The sequence below is a fragment of the Varanus komodoensis genome, unplaced genomic scaffold (assembly GCF_004798865.1).
Source record: "Varanus komodoensis strain SLA01 unplaced genomic scaffold, ASM479886v1 scaffold55, whole genome shotgun sequence".
NCBI lineage: Eukaryota > Metazoa > Chordata > Lepidosauria > Squamata > Varanidae > Varanus > Varanus komodoensis.
In genome coordinates this window covers 5,184,945-5,209,894 of record NW_025336157.1, presented here as the reverse complement: position 1 = coordinate 5,209,894, position 24,950 = coordinate 5,184,945, and the positions used below count along the sequence as shown (strand labels likewise).

The 24,950-nt window shown below is 50.3% G+C and overlaps 2 protein-coding genes across 9 annotated transcripts in view; one reads left to right on the top strand and one right to left on the bottom strand.

The window, feature by feature from the left end:
- Positions 1-469: 469 nt before the first annotated feature.
- CUNH1orf43 (chromosome unknown C1orf43 homolog) lies at positions 470-9,937 on the bottom strand. 2 transcript variants are annotated; one of them, XM_044448779.1, is made up of 7 exons: positions 9,762-9,937; positions 7,402-7,503; positions 5,967-6,087; positions 5,786-5,839; positions 4,564-4,730; positions 2,861-2,919; positions 470-1,498 (listed from the first exon to the last, which is right to left on the bottom strand). In XM_044448779.1, exons 1-7 carry the CDS (start codon positions 9,885-9,887, stop codon positions 1,303-1,305), a joined length of 825 nt encoding a protein of 274 aa, XP_044304714.1. In that variant the 5' UTR covers positions 9,888-9,937; the 3' UTR covers positions 470-1,302. The 2 variants fall into 2 exon arrangements, with proteins under 2 accessions (XP_044304714.1, XP_044304715.1); XM_044448780.1 differs by having other exon boundaries at positions 5,970-6,087; positions 9,762-9,935.
- A 382-nt stretch (positions 9,938-10,319) lies between these two features.
- Positions 10,320-24,950, top strand: part of UBAP2L (ubiquitin associated protein 2 like) — a 39,332-nt gene continuing 24,701 nt past the window's right edge. For 3 of the 7 annotated variants that reach the window (XM_044448412.1, XM_044448411.1, XM_044448405.1), the window contains exons 1-8: positions 10,865-10,940; positions 18,739-18,868; positions 19,673-19,750; positions 20,687-20,797; positions 21,530-21,701; positions 22,352-22,447; positions 23,459-23,504; positions 24,308-24,420. In XM_044448412.1, coding sequence (XP_044304347.1) covers positions 18,779-18,868; positions 19,673-19,750; positions 20,687-20,797; positions 21,530-21,701; positions 22,352-22,447; positions 23,459-23,504; positions 24,308-24,420 — 706 coding nt within the window. In that variant the 5' untranslated portion in view covers positions 10,865-10,940; positions 18,739-18,778. Of the gene's footprint in view, positions 10,337-10,864; positions 10,941-18,738; positions 18,869-19,672; positions 19,751-20,686; positions 20,798-21,529; positions 21,702-22,351; positions 22,448-23,458; positions 23,505-24,307; positions 24,421-24,950 lie in introns of those variants that run through there. The other 4 variants (XM_044448410.1, XM_044448408.1, XM_044448409.1 and 1 more) reach the window with 2 other exon arrangements.

Sequence of the window (24,950 nt, the reverse complement as noted above, 5' to 3'; positions counted from 1 at the left end):
AGCATGAGTCTCTCTCAGCCCAAGGGCCACGTTTCATTCTGGAGGAGCTGGGCCAGGGGAGAGCAGCCTGAAGCGACTTGATGCTCTGATGCTAGTCAGCCTGTGGAGAAGGCGGCCTTTTGGGAAACCCCCAGGGCTGGATTATACTGGGGGTGGTGGGAGCTCAGGCTGGGGGGCTGAAAGAATCACAAGATCCAGCTCAGCTTGCCTGCAGGGCTTTTGCTGCAGGGTTTCCTCGTACATCTCCCTCCCTCCGAACAAGCGCCAGTCACGAAATGATGCGCACCACCTTTCCAGGTGGACGCTCTTTCTGCCCGAGCCTGCTGTCCATTCACATGGACCAGCCCAACAACAAGCCAGGGGTGCCAAGGGCGGGGAAGCCGCTCGCAGCAAGCCCAAGTCCCTGGAGGCAGACGGCACTGCCCAGGCGGCCCCAGCCCACGACAAAGACGGCACGCAGACAAGGAGCTCGTCGCAAGGCTTGTGTCCGTTTTATTAAACAGCAGCGTTAAAAAGAGAGGAGGCCCGACTGTGGCCCCATTCCTGGAGAAGGGCTGGCAGGGCCTGCGCCGAGAGCCACGAGCGAAAGCGGCGCCAGCCACGCGGCCACTCCCACCCCGCAGGCACCGCCCTCTGCCCAGCTTCCACTTCAGCTCAGGGGCAGCACGTGGGTGAAGAGAACGGGCCACAGGAGCAAGCCGCCTTCTCAGCAGAACCCAGCCCAAGGAGGGCAGGCTGCAGGAAAGCACCCCCCCCCCCCGCCGCAATAACCATTCACAAACCAGCCAGGCTGTCTCCCACTGCCTGCAAGGAAGAGCCATCTCAGGGTGGCTGCCAGCAGGGTCAAACCCAGTGAAGGAACAGTGAGGGGGGGGGGGAACCAACACAGGCGGGTGCCCGGCAGAAGGAACAGAAGTAAAACAAGGGATTGTTCCTCCCCTGTGGAAGAGGGCAGATGACGGGCTTCCCACCGGCTCAATCTTGGCTCTTTCAGCAGATCATGGGAAGGGAGAAACATGCCTGGGCCTGAAATCCTTTCTCAATAAATTAAAGAGGTAACCATGTGTCTTATTTACAGACGGCAAGTGTGCTTGTGTGCGGCGGGGAATGCTTCAGGGCAACGCCACCTGAACGCAAGAACTTGCTTCGCTTCAGATGGCCGACAGAGGTGGGCAGTGGCCATCTGCCCACGCACAGGCAAAAGGCCCTCCTGGTCCAGGCGGGCAACGCGAGAGCAGCCCCGGGCCGCGAGAGAAGGGGCGATGCCCCTGGCGCCCTGTTCCGGTGTGGGGGGCCGCGCCATCACAGGGTGCTCTCCAGCGTGTTGTAGTTGTCCTTGAAGCTCTTGAGCTCCAAAAAGTGCTTGGCTCGCTTGCTCTTCTGGTTGGAGGGCAGGTAGGTGACCTGGATGGTGGGGCCGGAGATGTCAGGCGATAGGGTCAGGTCCTTGGCTGCCGACTGATGCTGCCGCTGGCTGCCACCTCCTCGGGCCTTAATGCTGCGCGGGGAGAGAGGGACACAGTGGCCAGATCAGAGCACGGCTTGGCCACACGCGTCGGAACCGGGGCTGTGAGCACAATGCAGTGGCTATCCCGGCAGGAGTGGCTGAGGACCTCTTTCTCCTCCACTGTCTCCCAGTTTGGGGGGTGGGCGGGCAGCTTGTAGTCCTCCGAAGATCCTGACCTACACTTCCCAGCAGCCCTGGCCAGCACAGCCGGTGGTGAGGGCTGGTGGGACTTGTAGGCAAAAATGCAGTGAGGCCCACACGTCACCTAGCAATACGTATCCCATATGCTTCCCATTCTCAAGCCAGTCTTTACGAGAATGGTGGTTCTGAGGACGTCTCCTGTTTGCACTTCTCCCCCAGCCCTCTTTCCTTTCGTGCCTTATCTTTTTAGATGGAAAATGCAAAGACAGCGTCTATGTTTGCTGGGTTTTTTTATCTTGCTCTGCAAGCCCCCCTTGGAGCTTTTTCAGTTGAACAGCAGGGGACGGGGCGTTATGTTCACGTGACTCCAGTCCTCCGTCAGCTTCGCTGGCTCCCCATTGAAGCCCGGGCCCAATTCAAGGTGTTGATTATGACCTATAAAGCCCTAAACGGCTTGGGTCCTGGCTACCTGAACGAGCACTTACGTCCGTATATGCCCGACCGCCCTTTGAGATCTGCGGGAGAGTCCCTTCTTCGGGAACCCTCCATGAAAGAAATTAGGAGAGTAAGTACTCGGAGGAGGGCTTTCTCTGCGGTGGCGCCCAACCTATGGAATTCACTCCCCAAAGAGGTCCGCCTGGCACCGTCGTTACTGGTTTTTCGGCGCCAGGTAAAGACCTTTTTATTTAAACATCATTTTAATTGTTAAAACATATGATCTGGCCAGGGCAACTTCTTCTTCCTTCTCTTTCTCCTCCTATATTTTTATTTGCTTATTTTATACTGATAATTTTAATTTTATATTTGTAACTCAATGTATTTTTTGTATTTTTTTATTTAATGGTAATTTATTAAGTTCTATTGTATTTCAATATATTTTATTGTGTTGTAAGCCGCCCCGAGGTTTCGGCAAGGGGCGGCATAGAAATGTAATAATAATAATAATAATAATAATAATAATAATAATAATAATAGTACTTTAAACAGGCAACACAGTGCTGGGCTTACAAGAGGGTTAAGTTCCACAGGGTAGCCATCCCCGCAGCTGGTTTCCTTCAGACAGGGTGGACTGCAACTCTCATCATTCCCAGCACTGTCACCACTGCATCACCACCCCTCCAGTCTACAACTGGTACCCCACATGGTTCCAGGGGAAGGCAACATGCCCCAGATATGTTCTGCCCCCACCCCTGCCTCATCCCCACAACTCACATTGCTGCCAGCTCATACAAAGCTTCTTGGTACTTGAGGAATTCTACTTTGCCGAAAGTCTAAGGCAGAAGAAACAAGAGGTTAAGAACAGCTGGTGGTTCTCCTCCCAACTGTGGTTCCCTTGCACCATCTTACCTCCCCTCCGCCCCCCCCCCCCCACACACACACTACATATTGAGGCAGATCAGGAAAAAGCAAGAAGTGGTTGTGAACTGTACTGAATTAAGAGTACATAAGTGGAGCAAGGGGCCAAATCTTGTATGTGCACGCAAGAAAGATCACAAGATGAAGGATGGAAATTGCTCAGAAATTGCACCCGGTAAAAATGCCATCATCGTTAAGTTAGACAGGCGTTTGCCTGCTCCTTGGCACAACAGGAGAGCGCCACAATCCCACAAACGGGATTCCCAGCTTAAGTTTAGGAGCATCCTTGTTGCTGCTGGAAGCAAACAATGTCAATTTAATAAGATCACAAATAATGGTCAGGAATTTTGGAAGTTGTACTCCCAAAGACCTGGCGGTTACCAGACTGGGGAAGGCTATAACCAGTCATCTGCTAGCCGGGCAGTCGTTTGATGCAGGGAATTTTGAGTGCCATTGTTCAACACACAAAATACAAAGCAAGCTTCCCTAAGATTAGCCATGCAGCGACACTTCACTTTTAGAGAGATGCCGAAGACCCATCTGTTTCTTCGCCCTTTCCCTGAGTTGCCTCAGGACGGCTTACATAAATAAACAAAGTACAAAAATACAAATTATGCACATTAAAAACTCGATTCATTCCAGCTGTGAATTCAAACCTATAGTTAATATTAAATGTTATTAAAATTAATAAAAAAGACAGTTATGACTATCTATATGCAATTTTATCTTATTTATGTATATTGCGATTTATATCCTGCCTTTTTCCTACAAAGGGCTCAAGGCAGCTTATACCATTCTCCTCCTCCATCTTATCCCCACAACAACAACCCTGTGAGGTAGGTTGGGCTGAGTCTGTGACTGGCCCACAGTCACCCAGTTGGCTCCATGGCCGAGCAGGAACTAGAACCCGGATCGCCTGAGTCCCAGTCCCAGGCTCTGAACCACTACACCACACTGGCTCTCATGATGTTAAGCAATGTTAATAAAAACAGATTTAAGGCACAAGCTGCTGGCTGCTGCCTGGATGACCATCGCAAAGCCCGAGTGGCAGTTCTGACCTCAAAAAAAAGTAGAAGGTTGGAGCTGGTTTTGGAGCACCTTCACAACCGCCGTACAAAGAACCACAGTGGCTGCACCTCCAGGTTGCACAACTGCCCTCGGAGCTGGCATGGGGTGGATGCTCCAGGCGCCTTAGCCTGTCTTCCTCATGGGCAGGGACAAAAGACTTAGCTGAAATTGTCCATCTAAGCCTTTAGGTGCCCAGAGCTGACTGTCACCTTAGAGCTCGGTCCATCCCAAATGCAATGCCTGGGTCCTCCAGGTTCAAAGGGCTGCAGGTGCCCCGCTGGACTGCACCCACCTGGGCCAGCGGTTGGGAAAGCTGCGCACCTGCACTCATCCCCCTCCCAACAGAATGTGGCCTTCCTGCAGTCCCAAAGAGAATGGCATTTCCGAGGCTGTCCGCCAAGAGGGAGACCCTGCGGCCTGCGATGCCGTCACACCAACACATTTTCAGCTCCCAACTACTTTTCGCTGTGCCCCAGGCAAGGAGAACTCACCCCTGTGCCGTAGCGGGCGTTATCATACCCATCCAAGAGGGTGTCGATCAGAGTCTTGCGGATGCCTTTGAAAGGGGTGCTAGAGTTCCGCAGGTCCACCAAGTAGGCTCGGAAATTCTTCCCTATCAAGGATTTGGGGTGCCGGCCTTCAGCAGAGAACGGGATATCTACAGGAAGAGACAGGAAGGGGTGGTCCGTACCCTCAGCGGGCCACAAAGACAGGGGCACTTCTCTGACTTAGGAATTCTGCAGTGTGGACTGGTGAAGGAGAAGAAAGAGCACGACCTGTTTTGCTCCTGTGAGCCTGTGCAAGCAGCTATAAATAGCTGGGGCTCTCAACACCCGCCCAATAGCAACTCAAAACGACTGGCTAGCAGTTAGGTGGTGCCTCTGGCTGCCTGTCTCACACACACCTCCAGGAGTGCAGTTGCAGCCAGAAATCCACAGACCCACTTGGGACGTTTTTCCAGTGACCAGGAAACAAGGAAACCAACACATCCGGAGCCGTCAATATAGACTGCCGAAGAACTACTGCTTTAAAGGAGTCTCAGAAAGGAAGGGAAACAGGTGCCCAGAAAACCACACCTCATGCTGTAAGACTGCAGGAGTGTGATGACTCCAGGGTTCTCCCCCTCCCTCCCACCCCACAAAAGCCCCTTGTGTCTTGAAACCAAACGAAGCAGGAAGTCTCTCCGACGTCTCGAAACAACACTTGGCTACTAGGCCAAGCCAACACGTGCAGATCTCCATTTGCAGCCCTCAGGGCTAAAAAGGGGCTTTTAAAAAAGTAAAGAAAAGGCAACATTCTTAAGAACCCCAATCAATGCTTAGATATTTTGGCCTGTAACTCTCATGACCTTCTAACCAGTGGTAATGCTGGCTAGCATTGATGGGATGTGCAGGCCAAAACACCTGGAGGGCTACACGAGGGCCCGCCAGATGTTTTGCTTAAACCATCCATGGTTTAAGCAAATCCACGGTTTAAGCAAAGCCACGGTTTAAGCCTTTGGAATCCTTCAGGACTCAGGTACATCCCCTGCTCTGCCGCCCACATCCTGGTGCCCCCCAGGTATGTCAAGCTACAGCGACCAACCCAGGTGGCTTGGGAGTGCTGCAGGTTGTAGTCTGACACATCTGCAGGGCACCAGGATGGGGAAGGCTGACTTGCCAGCCGGAGACGACCCAATCAGAATGCTTCCTGATGGCAGCTTCTTCTGTTTACCTGAATCTCTAACAGCATCTAAGGCCTTCATCCTATATACATAGTTATAAGAACCTGCAAGAAAACAAGAGAGCCGAGAGGCCTGAGTGAGAGCAAGATCCCACTCTCCTCGGCAGGCGCCAGCAGCAGGGCCCCCCACACTCATGCCGCCGCCTCCCCCCTCAGCGCACGCAGGACACACTACACGGGTTTCGAGGAGACTCCAGCTGAAGCAGCCTGACGTCGTCATAGGACAACAGACGGGGCTCGTATCTGATGTCTTGCACCCGCGACAGTCGGATGTCGATCTCTTCCTTCAAGCCCTAAGCAGAGAGGCAAGGGGAGAGAAGAAGGCATCACAGAGCCCAGTGCTCATGCAGGAACACGCTTCTGCCCATGGGATGTCCCCGGTTCAGCCCCTGCCTCCTTCTGCTAAAGCAATATTTGTAGTAGCCGCCAGCTCGGGAGAGAGCCAAGAGGTAGCACACAGCTAGGACCAAAGACCTGAGCTGGCCGAAGCCTGCTTGGGTCCCGGCTACAGGATGGCGGTTCAAAGGGCACGGAAAGTGACAGATTAGCCCTGCTACCTTCCTTCCCAAGCAATCTCAAGGGACCAACAGGGGCAGCTCTGACTGAAGAGGGAAGGCAGCTGCTGCGTAGGAACCCAGCTGTACTTGACCTGGTGTCTGCCAGATGTGCAGGACACCAACCTTCCCCTCTGCCCCCTCTTCCTGGCACAGCAAATACTGCTATTTCCATTACTAGTGGTAGAGCATCGCCTTGTGCTGCGACCGACTCCACTGTAAGCACATCGGGGGAGCCCCACGGAGTCAGACCAAAAGCCGACCTAGTCCAGTGCATGGGATGGGCCTGACCGGAACAATGCTGAACAGGTGATTAAGGTTCAACAGGTAGTGCGGAGAGCTTCCACAGTAGCTAGAGGCTAGGATGGGTTTCTTGAAGGGTCTCAGAACTCTGGAGAGAACAGCTTTGTATCTGCTTTCTCTGATTTTACTCTTTAGGTAAGGGGTACTTCTGTTTGAGAAATGAAACTATTTGCTTTACTATTTCTCTTTACCCCTGACTTCCAGGAAGGCGGCTAGTTTAGAGTTTATTAACAGCCCCTGAAACAGGGGGAGAGAGTGACTGTATAAAATCCATGGCAGGAGGTTTTCTTCTGCAGCTTTCAGCTCGGAACAAGAGGCACACAAGTGTCTGAGCAAACAGCGCTCCAAGCAAGATGTATCATATTTGGGAGCCCAATGACTAAGGGACATACGTAAGCTTACCTTTGCCTTATTGTTCATGATCTGCCTTCAGCTGCTACACAGTCTTTCACACAAGCAGTTTTGTCTCTCGGGAATTAGCCTCAGACCTAACTGGGGTGGGTTCGTGCCCCGGCCCTTGGTTACCACATGCAACATTCTGCATCCTCGAGTGGCAAAGGAGATGCCACCAGGAAGCCCACAAAGAGGACGTTTCCTCCCCACTGCCTGCCCTTGATTCCGTGAGCCTGGAACAACTGCCTCTGCCCATTGCTTTCTAAGCTGAAGGACCCTCAAGGGAAGACTGCTCTGACCCCTTCTTCTGCTCGGGCAACCAATAATCAAAAAGCCCACCCCCATTCGTTGACAAACCTTAGGAGCATGCTGACCAACCGGCACATGGGGGCCACGACGGGACTTCATGGCGAAGCGCATGATCTGCCTCTTCACAAAAATGAAGAGTAGCACAAAAACCTGGAAAAGACAGGAGAGGAAGAGAACCATAAACGTTTCTGAAGACGGCTCATAGCACCCGCAGGCCCCGATCCATACACAGGAAGCATCCCAGGGTTACAGATACGGCAAACGGCATGTATGCAAGCCAGCAGCACGATGCTACAGAGCAGAAGACCAACACCAGCACATCAAGCAAGGCATCAATGCCAAGACTTGAGAAATAAAATACTCCTGCCTGAGCAATGGTACAACCTTATCGGTGTGCAAGTTCACTTCTGGACAGTAAGGGCAGCCCAAGATTCAGTAGAGAGCACTGCAGAACAGCTGCATTGCCTCCACGTTATCTACTGCCCCCTGAAAGAACCCTTCTTGGGGCCCTTGGATGTAAAATGCCAAACTGAGAGGAGCTTCCCGGAACCTATCGTCTCAAACACAAAAGGGTTCACTCCAAACAAAGGATGCAGGGAGATTTGTAGCAATCCAGCTGAGAGGCATATCCCATTACACCTGAGTCAGCGTATTTAAGATTTTTAAAGGACACTTAAAATTATTGTCTAGGATGTCCAAAAGACTTGTAGCAATCTCAGTCTACGTCGAAAGGAGGTCCCCCTGAGTTCAGTGGATGCATATCCTGGCTGTAGGCCTGTTTATGCAGACGTCATGAAGACCTGGGCGTAAGGCAAATGCCGCAGTGAGGCAGCCTGTTCCTGCATTCATTTCCTGAAAACTAAGTCCAAGAAAGTTCAGCTGGGCTTATTTCCAACAAAGCACAGGCAGGCCTGTAACTTGGCAACCCAATCCCAGGCTTGGCTCACTCAGAAACAAGTCCAGACGACATTCCGTCGGACTGGCCACAAAGGACATGTACAGCCACACTGAGCAGGCTGATCCTGGGCATGTTTAGACCAAAGCTGAGCCCAGAGGAGTTCCACTTCAGCTTACCTGCTCCCACATACAACCATGCAGGCTTGCAGTCTGCCCCCTTGCATTGGATTGGAGCCAGAAAGCCTCAAGATCAGCCAAATTCCAGGGAAAGCGACGGAGAGACTTGCAACCATGCCTGTTTATGGACATGACATGCTCATCTCAAATTGCCACATGCCAGTCTTCCCCGAGGTTTTGACCTGGGGTCCATCCTACTCGCAGCCCAACCTTCCTCACAGGGCTGCTGTTGTGAGGAGGAAACAGACCTAGGTAAGCCCCCTTGGATTCCTCACAAAAGGATATAAATGCAACATAATCATCATAATATAACATCACTGACAATAAGGGTTTAGAAATATCATCAGGACTGCACAACAGATAGGCCTCAGCTAGTTGGACCAGCAGCACAGGTCAGTACTGATTCCTGTGTTAGACGATGTGCCCTCAAAGGCAGCCTTCCAGATGGCGTTAGACCTCATTCCAATTCACCCTGGCGAACATGGACAACAGCGAATGATTGTACAAGATGTAGTTCAGCGACATCTAGAGGGTGGGCACCTGCCTGGGGGTACAGCTGTTTCAAGGTATATATAGAATTCAGGTGTCTCCAAAGGAATGGTCCCATCAGCCCCAGCAAACATAGGCAACAGTATGTTATGCTAGATTGTAGTCCAATAACTGGAGGACACAAGATTGTGAGAAATTGAGGAAGTTGTCTCTAAGCCAGCCTTCCTCCAACGGACTGTCCTCCGGAGATGCTGGGCTGCAGTTCCTATGGGCTCCAAACCAGCAGTCAGGAATGCTGGGAATTGCAGACCAGCAAGGTCTGGAGGATACCAGGTCGCGAGGTGGAGGAGATGCCTCAAGGAACACATAAATCAGCCTTCCTCAATGGGATGTCGTCCAGAGGTGCTGGGTTACTGCTCCTAGCATCCCCCAGCCAAGTTAGGGGATGCTGGAGGAAGTAGTCTTGTACCTCTGGGAGGACCCCGTTAGGGAAGGCTAGAAACCGCATGGCAAGCCCGCCGGAAGGCACACCATTGAAGGAAGGTATACACACGCTGTATGTATACATGCCAGGCATACACCGGATGCAAGAGAAGGGTGAGGGCAAGCACGTAAAGGAGGGAGGCTGTTTCCATGGCAACGCTGTCCCGCCTCCTCCTGGCCCTTTCTTCGCAGGAAGAAAAGTTCCCTGGCAGCCGCCGCGCCGCTTCTCCCGAACTTGTCCCTACGCGTGCAGCAGCCCTTCTTCCTTCTCCCCGGCGGCGGAAAGGGGCTGCCCGCCGGCCGGCCGGCATCTCCAGCGCATTTCCCTCAACCTCCCCCGCCCCACAGGCATGCGACCTCACCAGGCTCCCGTAGGCCATGACCAACACCACGTTCACCCCAGACAGCCAGTTGCTGGACGAGCCGGGGGAAGAACTGGAGGTCGAGGAGGAAGAAGGGGGCGAGGAGGAGGAGGAGGAGGCCGCCATCCCCGGCCCCGGCGCCTGGCCCGGCCCGGCCGCCCAAAGGGCCACACAACATGGCGGCCGCCGAGGCGTAGGCACGGCCCTGTCACGTGACGAGGGCGCACTTCCTTTCGGTTCCCCCTCCGGCGTTCTGACCCGAGCTCCGACGCTCGGCTCTATGGTTTCATCGTGGAAGGAAACGGAGGAAGTGTGAGTCAAGTGACCGGAAGAAGCCGAGAAATCGATGTTTCTGGAGGGGAGGGGAAAGAAGAAAAGAGTGGAGGAGGAAAAGGATAGGCTGGGAGGACGTCCCTGTGAACGGTCGAGCGAGAAGGGTCAAAGTCGTTGGGGCGGGGAAGGGGGCAGGGAAAAAGTGTGCGAAAGGAGATAAGGGTCACATGACTGGCAGCGGAGGCAAAAGGGAATAGAGTTAGGTACCGATTGTGAGTGCTACTTCCGGTTTCCAACAGAAGGTGGGTTCTTTGCGGTGCGGGTGGAGACACCTTTATTTGGTATTCTTTAAGTGTTCTGTGCTATAGGGCTCCAGAGAGGGTCGAGAAGAAGCTGGATATGACACGCGAACATAAAGAGAAAGGGGTCCTATCTCTTGATCAAGCCAATATGTTGCAGTATTACACCGCTTTCCCTATCCCAAGGTCGTCTCCACAAAGAGGAAGGGAGGCTATTCGAGGGGGAACCAGAAGTAACAACTGCTGCTCGTTACTGTGGCTACCCTATACGTAGCGCGTATAAAGAAAAATATCCGACGGAGAAGGAGGGGGCGGGGAGCAGGAGTCACGTGGCAGAGTGCGCGGAGAGATAACAAACAAACCCACCCATTGACGCGTGTGCGCGTGCGCACCCAACCTCTCCGCTTCCCGACCGCGAAAGGGGATGGAGCGGAATGAAAAGGGGGGAAAGGGTGTGGTCGCGAGAGGGCCCGGCACGTGACGCGGGCAAGCCGAAGCGTGTCTGGGTCTCCGCCCCCTTCGCGTCACGTGGTGGAGGAGGCGGTCGCGGCCGCTCTGGGTTAGTTGTCAGTGTTGTGTGGCGGCGGCGGCGGCGGCGGAGACTCAGGTAAAGTTGGCGGCGGCTCCTGCTCCGGGAATTGCGCGCGGGCCCTTTAAGCGCCGGCCCCGCCCCTTTTTCTCCTGCCCCCCTCCCCCGCTTTTCCTTTAAATATAATAATAATGATAATAATCTTCTATTATTCTTTTCTGAGGAGAATTTCTTTCTCTCTCGCCCCCTCCCCTCACCCGCAGCCCCGGTGAGGGAAAAAGCTTGGTGGGGGGCGGGATAGAAATGGTGGAACCGGCCGGTGTGTGAGAGGGAGGGAAGGAGAGACGAGGCGGGGATCGAGGCCTCGGGAGGAAGAGGGGGGCGTGAGGAGGGGACAAGTTCCGGTCTCGAGCGCCGCTGCGGCCTAGTCGGCCCGGCGAAGCCGGGGACTTGCGTGGCGCGCTGAGCCGGGATCATTGAGGTTTGAGCCGGGTTGAGGCACACTCGGGCACCCATCCTTTCCGGGACAAGAAAAAATAGGTGCTAACTTATATATTTTCTTTATAGTCTCACTTCAGTTTTAAAGGATGTGATCTCTGGTTTAGGATTATTTGCAGTCGAAGTAGTAGTTGTAACTTCACACATTGCCGGCGAAGCCTCTTTCTTCGCTTCTATAAAGAAAGGACTTTTTCCCTCGACGCCCTCACGGGCTGTTTCCGCTTCCAGAGAAGAAAGTGCCGAGTTCCGATCCCCCCTCAAAGAAATATCCCAAAGCGATACATCAACAACCACCACCCCGCCCTGCCCAAGCTGGTAACCGACAGTCCCTCTCGCCTGCCCGACCGGGCCTTCGGGCTTCCTACAGGCGGCCGGCGCGGGGGGGGGGGGGGGACGCCTTCCCTTTCTAGGAACCGGAACCCTCTTCCATTGTTCGTGCCTTCTCGAGATCGCCTTTCTCGCACTCCTCGTTCGAGGTGGGGTGAAGGTGGTAAGTCGGAGGAATCGGATCCATTTCTTTCCACCGATTCTTAAAATCCCCCCTCCCCAAAAAAAGTCATCAGAAAACTATGTGAGGAGAGACAGTCAAAGCTTCCTCCTGGCCTTACCTATTTAGGAAATGGATCTTGACCAGTAAGTCCTGGACTCTTCCTCAAAAGTAACTTCTTTTGCATGGCTGCTGAGCTTGCTTATGAGTCAAGGCGAATGCCTAGAATTGGAGTGGGAACTGAGTTCCTGTAATGCTACTGGCCCTACCCCACTTCCAAAAAACTGGTGCTCTTCAGATAATCTTTGAATTCAGTTTCCATCTCCCCAGCTGACATGGCCAGTGGTGGGAGCTGTAGTCTAAATGCTGGGAGTTGTAGTCTAAAATATCGTGAGGGTGCTGGGTTAGGGAAAGTTGGAATGCACTTTTGACCTGGCTAGGTGGGTGGAATTATACAAGGTGGGCCTTTGCTTCTGAGTTAACCATGCTCAGTTAATTCCTCAGGCTGCCATTCTGTGCTTGCTTGCTGAGGAGGAGAGCCCTTTGTTCAGAGTGGGCAAACTTTCTCAAGCTTAGACTTGGATGATGAAGTTGCACTCCTGCACCTGCTTACTGCCGAGTAAGCTCTATTGCATTCAGTGGGACTTCTGATGAAGCGTGTATCCGACTGGGCTTTTAACGTGCTTCTAGGAGAGAGCCCATAAACCACTTCCTGCCAATGTGGCAAATAATTGCTTAGTTATCCCTTTTTAGTTTCTTTTTATCGTTCTTGTTTTCTTTTTAAGTTTTCTTACACGTCTAGCATGCTGTCCTGTGAGTGTAAAGCTGAGAGGGTGACTGCCCCAGTGAGTGTTGTGACTACACCATTTTGAATCCAGGTTGCCTGAGTCTGACAGCACAATGTATTGGTGCCCAGGCCCTTTGAGCTACAGCCAACTCCACCGCCAACATACACACCTCTATTGTTTGGAGCAGATGCAAGCATTTCATAGATTTGTGGAGGATAAGGCTGCCTGTGGCTGCTAGTCATTCAGGTAGTATGTCTGCATATGTTAATTGCCATGGAACACTGTTAGCTAGCTGGTGATCACTATGTGAACAGAATGCTGGATGAGGTTAGGCCCTTCTTCAGATCAAACATAGTTTTATGTGCATTCTTTGTTCCAAGATCTCCTGAATTATTAGAAGTATTGCACTCTGAGGGTTTGCTCTTCACAAGGAGGGTCTGTGATATCGCCACATGCCAAAGATGGATTTGGAGAGTGCAGAGTTTCCTGTCAGTTCTGAAAAAGTAAGCAGCTGCCATTCTTCTGAGGAATTGATAACCAAATGGGGCTTGTATGATGGTGTACTCTTGCATAAGAGAACCCCCACCCCCCCTTTTAAACTCTTGGAAGGTCATTTTGATATTCGCTTTATCTTCTTCACTCTTTTCTCAACTCTTCTGCCTCCCCACAGCCTGCTATGCCATCTGCTCCAGGTAACCAGGATGATTGCTAGAGTCTTTGCTGTTTCTTCTCAGGTGATGCCAAAGCTTGCCACTATTATTTCTGCCAGAGGGTGATAGCTGTGAGAAGCTCGGGTGCCAGCAGTTTTTTCCCCAAGTCCTTACTTGTCATGTTGCTTGTGTTCCCATTCTGAGGGCAGATCCTCTCCTTGCACCAGAAGACCTGGAGCAATGCCACATGACCCATGCGGTGCTCCTGTTCTTGGGGTCTGCATCTTCTCCTTTGCTGCAGTCATAAACTCACACGCTTTTCAAATTTATGTCTTTGCTTTGCAGTAACTGGTGGTTGTTAATTACTTAGTGCATCTAATGCAGCCTTGCACAGCCTGGCGTTCTCCATGCTGGTTGTGGATAATGTGATTTGTACTCTAGCACATTTGGAGGAGACCAGATTAGGTGAGGCTGAGGAACTGCACAGGAATTGAACAATATCATCCTTGCTAAGAAGATGCTACAGAAGTTTACAAGTGCGAAGAAGGGCTGTCAAGGACAGGACCTTTCTGAGAGGCACCGAGTGAGAGGTGACTTGACAGCATGTAGCAACAACAGCACAATTCCTGTGAAAGGGGCTGCTGTGGTTCTTGCTTTACCGATGGGAAACAAAGGCTGCGCCTGCCATTGAAATATGGAACCAGGCACATTCCAGATGATGATCTACTCCAGCTCCCATCCAGCACTGCCAGCGATCAGGAATGACAGGAGTTGTGCTCCAACAACACCAGAGGGTTACACATTCCCCACTCCGGACTAGTTCTTACTTATTTTGAGGAACCCTAGCCTGCTTCTCCTTCCTTGAAGGCTGGGAAAATATCATGTTGATAACTCTTCCCCTTACTGACGCTTAAGCTGAGGTCGGACACCTTTGTTGTCACCCAAAGTGTTTTTAAAAAGCTTATTACAACATCATTGTAACCTCCATTTCAAGGAGTAAGTTGGAAGTAGCCTTGGTACTCTCCAGAAGTTTTGGATTGCATTTCTCCTCAACCTTAGGATGCATGATCAGTAGTCAAGAATACTATGAACTGTGTGTGTTCCAAAGCATTTGGGTAGCACCAGATGCTCAGAGGCTCGTCTGAGGTATTGTCAGTTTTGGCAGTAATCACGACAATTCACCCAAAATTAATTTCAGTGCATTTTGTGTGAGAGTTGTGGTCAACCGGTTGGGGAGATTTGACTGCAGAATGGTTTAGAAGCCTGAGATCTGTCCTGGAGATCTCACAGATTAAATAACCTGAATTTGTGTTAAACCCTCTCATGTAACCTAGGCTTGTGCCTGCTTATGCCAAAATCCCTCTGAGTTTAATGTGACTTTCTCCCAGGTAAATGTACAGAGAATGGCAGCCCTGCTTACAAAAACACTTTACTAAAAGCAATGCAGCTTGTCTGTTGCTGTACCTTGGTTGTTCTCTTCTGTATAGTCTCTCTGTTTAGGATACTGGAAGTGTAAACACCAGCATCTTTATCTCTTATCAGTGTTTATTCTTGCTAACAAAATGGGATGACCTTTCTTACGTCTTTATTCTGAGAGCCTTGGAGAACTGAAGATGCTCTCTGGGCCCAATCCTTTGATATGGGGATATCTAGTACCTCAGAGGCCTCCTTTACCTTTTACTAGAGAAGAGGTCTTGGGTTGTTTGTTCTGTGTGGATGGAAGTTTTTTCTGGACTGCCTTAGCAAAGTGGTTAAGAATTTGAGCTATGAGCTGAAATTCCTCCATTCTCATCTCAGCACAGCTGATTATTGTTGGGCAGTTGGATATAAAAGTTCAAGCTCCCATTTCTTTGCTGGAAACTAGTATACCAGCTCCTCCATATCTATAGCTTGAAATAGCAATACTGACCTATCTTGCAAGAGTGTTCTAAAGATTACTGAAGCAATGTAGGTCTAGGGCTTTGAGCAGAGAGGGTATTGTGGAAGTACGTTTATTCATAATGCTGATCTGTAACCCTCTTGAAATGTAAACTCCATTGCTTTACATTCTTACCTCAAGATAAGAACGCCACTCTGCTTGGAGTAAATTTATCCCCTTTTTCTTGCATCCTCTAACAGTATAAGTTCAGCATTTTTCTATGTATGGTTGTCATCCTCTGACTTCTCATCTTGCTTGCTGCTTTTCCCTCCCTTCCTATCTGTGTCCTCAATAGGTAGTCTTGGATTTTGCAGTTCAGATGCACTTCTTTTCACACTGGCAAACCAAGTTTCATTGGTGTCCAGGCAGGCTGAAAAACACTTCTGTTCTTTGATGTATAACAATGGCGGCAGGTTGTAGAATTCTTGGATTCCTATGTCTAGAAGCACCTGAATCAATCTAAAGTCTCGGAAGAACTGTTGGGAAGAAATCTTATGTATGAAACTAGCAGATATCACTGACTTAAAAGGCATAATGTATAAACAGGAAGTTTACTCTGCTCATAAGATGGAAGCCACTGACATTTTAATCCAAGACATAAAGTGAAATTATTTACTTAGTCTCACTTAACAATGATATCCTTGGGGTCAAGAATTGACCTGCTGAATAGCTCCAGTTTCCCTTACTATCCTGTCACTTGTGTGGAAAGAGGTGAATTGAGGTATTAGGGAAATGTTTCAGCATTAGGAGGATAGATGGCTGTGTGGTTAACCTCCGGGGTCCAGTTTAAGAGTCACCATCAAAAGATGTAGTGAAGGCCGGGACATGGATAACTTCAAAGGGGGGGGTAACATAGATGGAGGCATAAGGGAGGTGTGTCAATGGAACATGGAAAGAAAGTTCCAAGTGGGACCTTCCAATTCAGGGCAGTATCTGGTGGTATAGAAATGTAATATAGTTCTTTGGGGAACAGTAGCAGAAGAGGGCCATTGCCTTTCCTTCGCTTTTGTTGGCTTCCTGGAAGTATTTGTCTGGTTGCTGCAAAGATGTAAGTTGCTAGAATAGATAATAGGCTTTTTCTCTGATCCAGCAAGGCTCTTCTTCTGTGTTGTCATCTTTGGTGGCGGCAGCACCCTGGTGAGCTCTTTTAACAGCTTCCTTTTCACTTCTTGCAAATGGAAAAGGAAACAATCTCTGAAATAGATATAAAATAAAAAAAACTAGTATGTGCTCCAACTCTTTCTCCCTCCCCCACAGGTACAGAGCGTTTGGTTTGGGAGGTTTGTTTTGATCTAAGTCTGAGTCTCCTTGAAGCTGGCAGGACAGGAAATGATATGTGTGTGTAGGGGGGGCTCTGGCATGAAGCCATCCTGTATTATGGATGGGGCACTGAAAGCATAAGTGCAGCAGCTGCCTTAACTGCAGGTTGATGCCACTTACCTTAAGTCCTAAGGTAAAGTGAGAGAAAAACATAGGAAACGCCTTTGAATGAGATCAAACTAGGGCCACCTAGCCAAGCCTTCCCTGACTTGGCTGGTAGCAACTCTTCAGGGTGCTGCGGAGAGAAGGGTGCTTCTCATGCTCAGTTCCCTGATACCCGTTTGACTGAAGTTCTGAAGGGTTGCACCTGGGCCCCTGCTGAACAATGGACCCACCTTTTAAAGAAATGGCACTGCTTGCCTATATGGGAGAAAAGAATAAAATGGAGAAACAATCATCGGGCTTCTCAAAATGACTCTTGTTTTGCTCGCTATGACAAGGAACAGTTCCTTTGGGGAAAGCCATTCATAAGGCCTGTGGCTCTGCAGCCACTGCTGCAGGCTTATGTGTAGATAACCAGTGGACTGTTTGGACCAGTAAAGGTTTTTCTCTTGCTCCAGAGCACTTTGTGACTTTGCCATGGCTCCCATAGACTCAGCTGTTCAGGCCTCTGCCATTCAGGGAGTTGGTTGGGAGAACCTCCAACTTGTCCCTTTCCAGCTGTTGCTGTAGGCATAAGATTCTCTTTGTAGTTGTCAGATTTTTCTGAGGCGCCACTGGGTGCTTGAGGAAGAAAGCTCTCCCCATCGTGGGTGTATGTTTTCTGTCTGATGCTTATATAGAACCCCGTTCTCAGTTAAGAGAGAGGGCTGTCTCCCATGCCAAATCTGAAGCACAGCCTCCCTGTTACAGAAGGAATATTGCAGTTCTGTTCTATTGTTTCTCCCACCTTTGTGTGCACCCCATCACCCACTATCAGGTCTGTGAACTGCAGGCCTGTAGCTGTGGATTGGCAATTCTTCCTTGTTTTTCTGACTTTTAAGAACCCCCTGCTGCAAATAATCAAAGGAGTAGATTGAATTTCTGGAAACAAAGAGTGCTGCTTCTCCTTGAACCACTATAATGTAAGTGGCTCGCTTGCAGAAGAATTTCTTAGTGGAGGAACTAAGGAAGATCAGTCTTGTTTTAATTAGGAAGGAGGAGTTAAAAGCCTTTTCTGTATCTCGAGTGATCATTATGTCATAGTAAAACACTGGAAGCCTCAAGGTTTGGTTTTGGTTTCTCTCTGTTATCTGATTTGGTCTGCACGGCCTTTTGTGAGTCATAATAAGCTTAAGTCTGTGCGTCTTAAGTATATGCTGCACATTTGGAGGTATGCGTGTTTTTCTTGTCCAATGTATCTCTAAGGCTAGAAAATGCAAGGTAGGGGTTGTGCCACTGTTCCCTGATAGGGTAATGCAAACCTGCAAACTTACACTGGGTGGAGCAAACCGTGCTCCCTCCTCTAAGATCAAGACTTCACAGAAGACCTTTTCCTGCAGCTTCCCCCTTGTGGATTGGAGTACCTTACCATTCTTATCTTTACTGGCCTCATTTAGTGTTCTTGTTGAGGCTGGTTGGGATGTCAGAGCTAGAATTTAAATAAAGAATCAGGAAATCCCTGGGTCAAACCTTGCTTAAACTCACACGGTCAGGAGTAGTCAGCCCTCTGAGCGTGGCTGGATGTCAAAGGTGAGAAAAGAGCGCAGTGAGGCTGGAAAACAGTGCTGCCCCCTCAAGGTGCCTGCTGTTCTCCAGGTCCTTTTTGGTGGTGTGTTGCAACATACCTGTAACTTTCCATCAGTGATGGAAACTTTCCTTGGAGACATGGTTTATCAAAAGCCTTTTCCCCCCACTTAGAGTTAAATGGCTTAAGAAAAGTTAAGATGGAGCTCTCCCATTTGGGAACTGGGGTGAGTCCAATGGCTATGAGGAGTCAGTTCTGAATTTGGGAGGCACACATCCACAGGACTTTGGAGGATTCACCATAATGAAGGTGGCAGGAGATTTGTGGAGGGGAAAACCCAGAGTGGGAGTGTGTGATCCTCCGGCAAAGGAATTGAGCAGTGTCAGTACAGGTGTGTTTGGCTCTTCCGTTTGTTTTGAAGCACGAAGGGTATGTGTGTGTATAAAAACATATTTTGCTGTGAAAAAGCAATTCAGATACTGTTAAGCAGCTGGACCATTGCCTTGTTCGCTTCCATTTTTAAAACTGCTCTCTCCCTCCTCCTGGCAGAGTTCTACCTTGTAAATACTGTTATTTGTATATACTGTAAATGATGACATCGGTGGGCACGAACCGAGCCCGGGGAAGCTGGGAGCAGACGCAGACGCAAAACCAGGCGCAGCACAAGCAGCGGCCACAGGTAAAGGCAGAGTGGGAGGTGTCCATGGAAACTGGTTGGCTTGGCGGCACGAGGTGGGGGGGGCAGAGGCCTGTTTCCTTGCTTGTGCCTTTACAGTTGTGACTACAAGTGGCACCTGGCCCTAATGTCTTCCTGGGAGACAAAGGGAAGTCTCCACACCCTGGCTGTTTGTTCTTAATATGCACTTTGCCTCGCCTGCTTTGGAGGTGGGGCTGGCCTGGCCTCTGTAGGTGAAAAGCAGGGGAATGCTTGCCTCATTCTGCTACCTGGATCTTCAGTGCAGCCTTTCTCAACCCGGCGCCCCCTGAGTGTGTTGGAGATGGTTGGGGACGATGGATGTTCTGGTCAGAACACATTTGATGGATGTCATGCTGGGGGAGTCTGCTTCAGCAATTCCCAAATCTCTCTGAAGAGACAGGACAAGGGGTCAAATTTTCCGTTTCTGGGCACCAGTGCCAAAAGATTTGATTGAGCCGAATCAGGGAGTTGATCATTTACTGGGTTTTGCCCGTTGTAGTAATCTCAAGATTGTATTGAATTTTCCTCAGCAATTTTTGGAGTCAGGTTTGTCCCTGCTTACCAAGCTGGCGAGCAAGAAGGTAAAGGTGGTCTTTTCTGGTTCAGGCCATGAACTGAATTGTGCTGACCCCCACCTTAACCAAGGGTTGAATCCTCTCACCATCTTTAGGCGTAGTGTTTGCCATGGCTGGCTTGTTCAGCCTACCTGCTAAGGGACCTGTGCCTTTTCTGGTCTGTCTTGGGGTGTCCTTTAATAGCGCTGTCCTTGGCCTTCTGTCTTCTCAGGCCACTGCAGAGCAAATTCGACTTGCACAGATGATATCAGACCACAACGATGCTGACTTTGAGGAGAAGGTGAAACAAGTGAGTCCTTAGGATGCAGAAGGACCTGAGGAGAGGGGAGGCCTGGCCATGACCCCTTGGGTGACTTCCTTTCCATTGTGTTGCCAAAAGCTTTCATTTGGGGAAAGGGAAACAGGTGGGCTGTACGGTACTGTAGATACCTGTTATGGTGACGCAGGGGGAGCTGGCTCAGCATTTGCTCAACTGCTGCTTCAGGATGAAGAACTGGATCACCAGCACAGAATCTTAGTAGCTGTTGAGCTTGCAGTAATGATGGCGTGCCAACTTGGATATATAATTGATTCTCACAGCTGAGTTTCCATACTTGATTGTAAAGTGTTTCTATAGTTTAGAAATTCTATCCTAGTTTTCAGGTTAATAAATAACTATTTAAATGCAGCTAATAATAAACTAGTGTAAACAAAATCATGTTTAAGATCCCAACAAAAGGAAACCCAGAGTCATATAGCAGTAGGCCAGTAAAAGAAGCTAGATTATTTTTCGATGCTGTATACAGATGAGGGAGGGAAGCAAGCCTCATTTCTGCACATCTCTCAGTGCTCCTTCCCTGGTGAATGGTGCACTTTAATGGAAGACAAAAGCCAGATATTGTCGTGCTTTGAAAGGCCAGCTGAGCTAAAGTACGCCTGCTTTGCAAATTTGCGTAGTTGTCTTGATTTGGGTCTGTTTTGCAGGCAGTATTTTTCATCGTTCTTTCCCTCCCCCTCCCAAATTAAAGTTTCTCAAGTTCTTTGTTAGCAGAGTGGCACTCTGCTTTGGCAGGCTTGTGGGAAGGCCCATCTTGCAGTCTCTTTGACACGAGATGAATGCTGTGATTGCCACATTGGATCGCTTGAGGCTCTCAGGGGCTGGGGTGGTTGCACATTTGCAAGCAGTCGCTGGGCCTTGCCGAGTTTGGGGTGACCCTGTGCCTTTTTTTCCTCCCGCCCATTGCAGCTGATTGACATCACAGGCAAGAACCAGGATGAGTGTGTGATCGCCCTGCACGACTGCAACGGGGATGTGAACAGAGCCATCAATGTGCTGTTGGAGGGCAACCCAGACACGGTAACACCCCAGGGGAAAGGAAGTGGAGTTGTACAGCCTTTGCTTGGCGGATGTGCGTGGAGAAGGCTCTCGGGGCTTTCCAGTTCTTGGGATGAGTTCTTCAGGAGTGCAGCGGTTGAAGAAGTACCCCTGTCCCCGTTCTCCCAGCCACATGCGGGTATATCGGGAGGGACATCCATGTCAGCCTGGCCTGTGAAACCGCAGAAGAGCCCTGATGGGTCACGCTGAAGGTCCAGGGCCTTGCTGTCCAGAGTGGGCAACCAGATTACACAAGGGCAATCATTTCCATGCCCCAAGTAATTTAATCTTCCTGTCCCGATTATCATACCATTTACGCAGGATGTCTGGTGGGTGAAATGCTTGGCTTTCCTTCTACAAAGGTAGATCGGTTTAGTAATTCTTACTTAAGAAATGTGAGAAACAAGCTGGCTATCTTGATGCCTCTTTCCCTAGCCTCCCAAAAACTGGGCTCAGAGCTCAGCTGGGATCGATGTCCATCGCTGGGATTTCCAAGGCTTCATTTTTCCCGATCCAGTGCTGTAGAAGAGTTGGGTTGTAGGAGTATGGGCACTAGCTAGCTATATGGCTCAGGAGTCCCTGAATAAATGGGCTTTGCTCAGCTACCCACTAAAAATGTGTTCAGGGTGCTAAAATGAAAGCAAGTGTGTTTCTGAGCATCCAGGGTAGCATGAAAGATTAATCTGTTGCTTTTTTTCCCCTCCCCTACTTCAGCACTCCTGGGAGATGGTCGGGAAAAAGAAGGGTGTTTCAGGACAAAAAGACAGTGGACAGATGGAACCCAGTGAAGAAGGCAAAGAAAACCGAGAGAGGGAGAGAGACTTCAGCCGACGACGGGGTGGCGCATTGCCCAGAAGGGGCCGGGGAGCTAGCCGTGGAAGAGAATGTATGTCTTACTCCCTAGGATGCAAAATCGTGGCTGCCTTGGCGTGGGCTGGGACAGGAGACCAGAGGGGAGCTGCTGCTGGGTCAAACCCCCATAGCCAAGATGGTGTAACCCAGCAGCAAAAGGGTCTTCATGTCCTCTTGTTCAACCTGTTTTGAGTCTGGCTTCTGCAAATCCTGTGTCACAAATTAGCTGTTCTAACATAATTTTGCTTGCTGGCCTGTGGGTTTTAAAACGCCCAACAATTCATCCTTCCCGTCCTGTGGTCTGTACAGATAAAGATGCATTAAGGACCTTAATTCTCTTGAGTTAAACTCCATTGGTTTATTTTAAAGGCCTCAGAAATTAATGGTGTTGGTGCAATTGGTACGATGAGATGGGAGTACGCTACTTCTTCGCAGGGTTGAGGATGCCGGAGCACACAGAGAGAGTGTTTGTTTTTCCAATAGCAGTCTACAAGATTGAGCTTGAGAGATATTTCCAATATAATCAGCTGGCACTAAACAATGGCAAACATTTTGAAACCGTCACTCCATACTGCAGTTCCGCCTGCTTAATTACCTGCCTCAAGTGTACCTTAGCTCTCTGTTGAAATAGAACCTTACCTACATGCTGCCACAGGGGTTCTAGTGCATTTTTGTGTCTTCCAGTTCGGGGCCAGGAGAACGGACTGGACGGGGGCAAAACAGGTGGATCTTCTGGAAGAGGCACAGAGAGAGGGCGGCGGGGGCGTGGGCGAGGCAGAGGTGAGTAAGGAAGAAAGGTTGCCCACCTCGTCCTTCCAACAGCAAGCAGAATTGGCTGCCTTTAAATGGCACTTCCTTAAAGGAAAAAGATCCCAACTATAGAACTTTTAAGCGAGGGGCATCCATCCAGCCTTGGGGCGAGATTCTCCTTCACCACCTTTACCAAGCTTAACCATCCACAGCAGTACGAGGAACACGGCACCAAATCTCTGATAGAACAGAGTTCCAAGTGACCTGAGCAAGTGAGCCAAGCTTCATGGGAAAAGGAAAAAGCATTATGGTGGAAGAATAGCAGACTTCCCCTTCCTTCCCTTAAGCTCTGCTGGGCTGCCTGGGTAGACATGGAGCCCAAATGGATGTACAAAGCTCTTTTTGCTAAAAGATTGAGCACCGCACCCCAAATTCTATTCAAGTCTTGGGGTGTTAAGCCAGATCTGGTCCCAACTATGTTTAGCTTTTTCTTTACCTGATTTTGTTAATTTTTCACTCCCATCTTTCCCCCAAGGAGTTCATTTCAGCCTCTGTTTCTGCCTTTCTCTACCATGTCCCTCCCTCCACCCTCCTTTCATTCCTTGCAACAGTTTCGTGAGGTAGGTGAAGATGAGCGATAAGCACTGGCCCAGTGTGGCTGAGTGGAGATTGGAACCTTGGATGTCTCCAATCCAAGCCTAGCTCCCCCCTCAGTGGAGACCTGATACGGAATCCAGTTTTCAATTAAAATGGAATGCATCCTTCTTGAAGAGGATGGAAGAAAGTGAAGACCAAACAGAGAAACCTAGATTGGCACAAGACAAGGAGATGGGTCTGGGGAAGCAGTTCCTGAGGACCTTGATCAGTGGCTTCCCTGCAGGGCAGCCGACTGGTCCAAATGCCATCCCTTGGGTGTGGCCACCTTCAAAGCAGACGGGAAGACTGTCAGGAGGGGGTCCTGTGCTGCCAGAGCTTGGCTAAGGGCAGATCCTCAGCCTGAGAAGGTAGAAGATGGCTGACTCAGTGTCCCTGTGTTTGCAGGTGGATCTGGAAGGCGGGGAGGACGGTTTTCAGCCCAAGGCATGGGGTAAGCTTCCATGCATGTGCTTTTCTTTGCTGCGGAGGGAAGGTGAGCCGTTCCGAGCTGTGTATGGTTAGATGAGTTCAGTGCCCAGCGACGGCCAGACCGACACAAACCTTACCTGTGCCCCAAAATGCCCATTTCCGGGGAATTCTTGTGAGAGGGAAGGCTACCAAAGAAGGACCTAAGGAAGAGATGCACAAGCCACAGGCCAAGGCCTTAACTCTGGTCCCCGTGCCCACGCTCCCCAGGACGAGGAGTACCCCTTCGCGGCTGCTTTTGCCACCAAGACACAAAGCTGCCTTTGTCCGGCTCGCCTCCCGTCCGGGAAGACGCTTTAACGGCACCCTGGCGCTTGCCTTCTGCCCCAGATTCCAGCGCCTCTGAGGCCCCTTGCCTTGCCTTGTGCTGGTGTGAGCAGCAGGAACAGCTGTTTTTGAACATCATACGCAGATGCACACGTGTGCAGAGGTGCGGCACTCCCAAACCACAATCCTGTGCTTCCTGCGGGGCTCCTGAGGGACGGGCTAGAGCAAAGCAGGGAGCGGGAGGAGCAGAGCTGGGCCAAGGTGGCAGTGTGAGGCACGGCCACAGGTCGTCCCTCTTTTGAACGTCCAAAAGCTTCTTACCTGGGGACGCTCAGGTATAAGCAACACCCCTTCAGAGGCAGTTGGGACACAGGAGTGAGTTACTGAAGGATTTGGGCAGAAAGCCTCCAGCTGTTTCGAATTAGTGGAGAACATAGCGGGGGCAGCTAAATGTGCCATCTCCTGATGTTGGGTTCCCCCAACCCTCCCCTTTGTTCCCAGAACCTTCAACCCCGCAGACTACGCGGAACCCACTAACACCGAAGAAGGTTATGGGAATTGTACCAGCAATACATGGAACAACACTGGGAGCTTTGAGCCAGATGATGGGACGAGTAAGTGGCCCGGGCGTTCATGCCTTGTTAGTTTTGATGGGTGCTGGGGGTCAGCCCATGTTCTTGGGAGGCCAGCAGGTCGATTCCTGGCCACTTAGTTTCCTGTCCTCCGACATTGGACATGGCTTTAGCCTGTCTATTTCAGTACCGTTTCCTCAGACTCACAGTGGTATTCCAGGGTCTCCTGACAGTCTCTTCCCTGCTGCCAGAGAACCATTGGGCAGGAGCCTTGGATCAAGCTATCACGTTTGTTCTGAGTGTAATTAAACGGCTGGATTTGCTCCCTTTGAACCTCATCCGGGATGACATGGGAGATGTAATGTTTGTGCTGTCTATCTTTTAGTTTACTTGTGAGCTTAGTGGGGAGTTAACATACAGAGGGGTGGGCAATACATGTCCTTCGAATAAAGCCTTTATTTACTATTATTTATGCCAACTGGTGTTGCTGGGGGTTTTACTCTCCCCTCCCCAAATTTGTAGGGCCCCAAGTTGCCCAGCTGTGGGTTAGGGTGCTGGGGGTCCTTTTTATC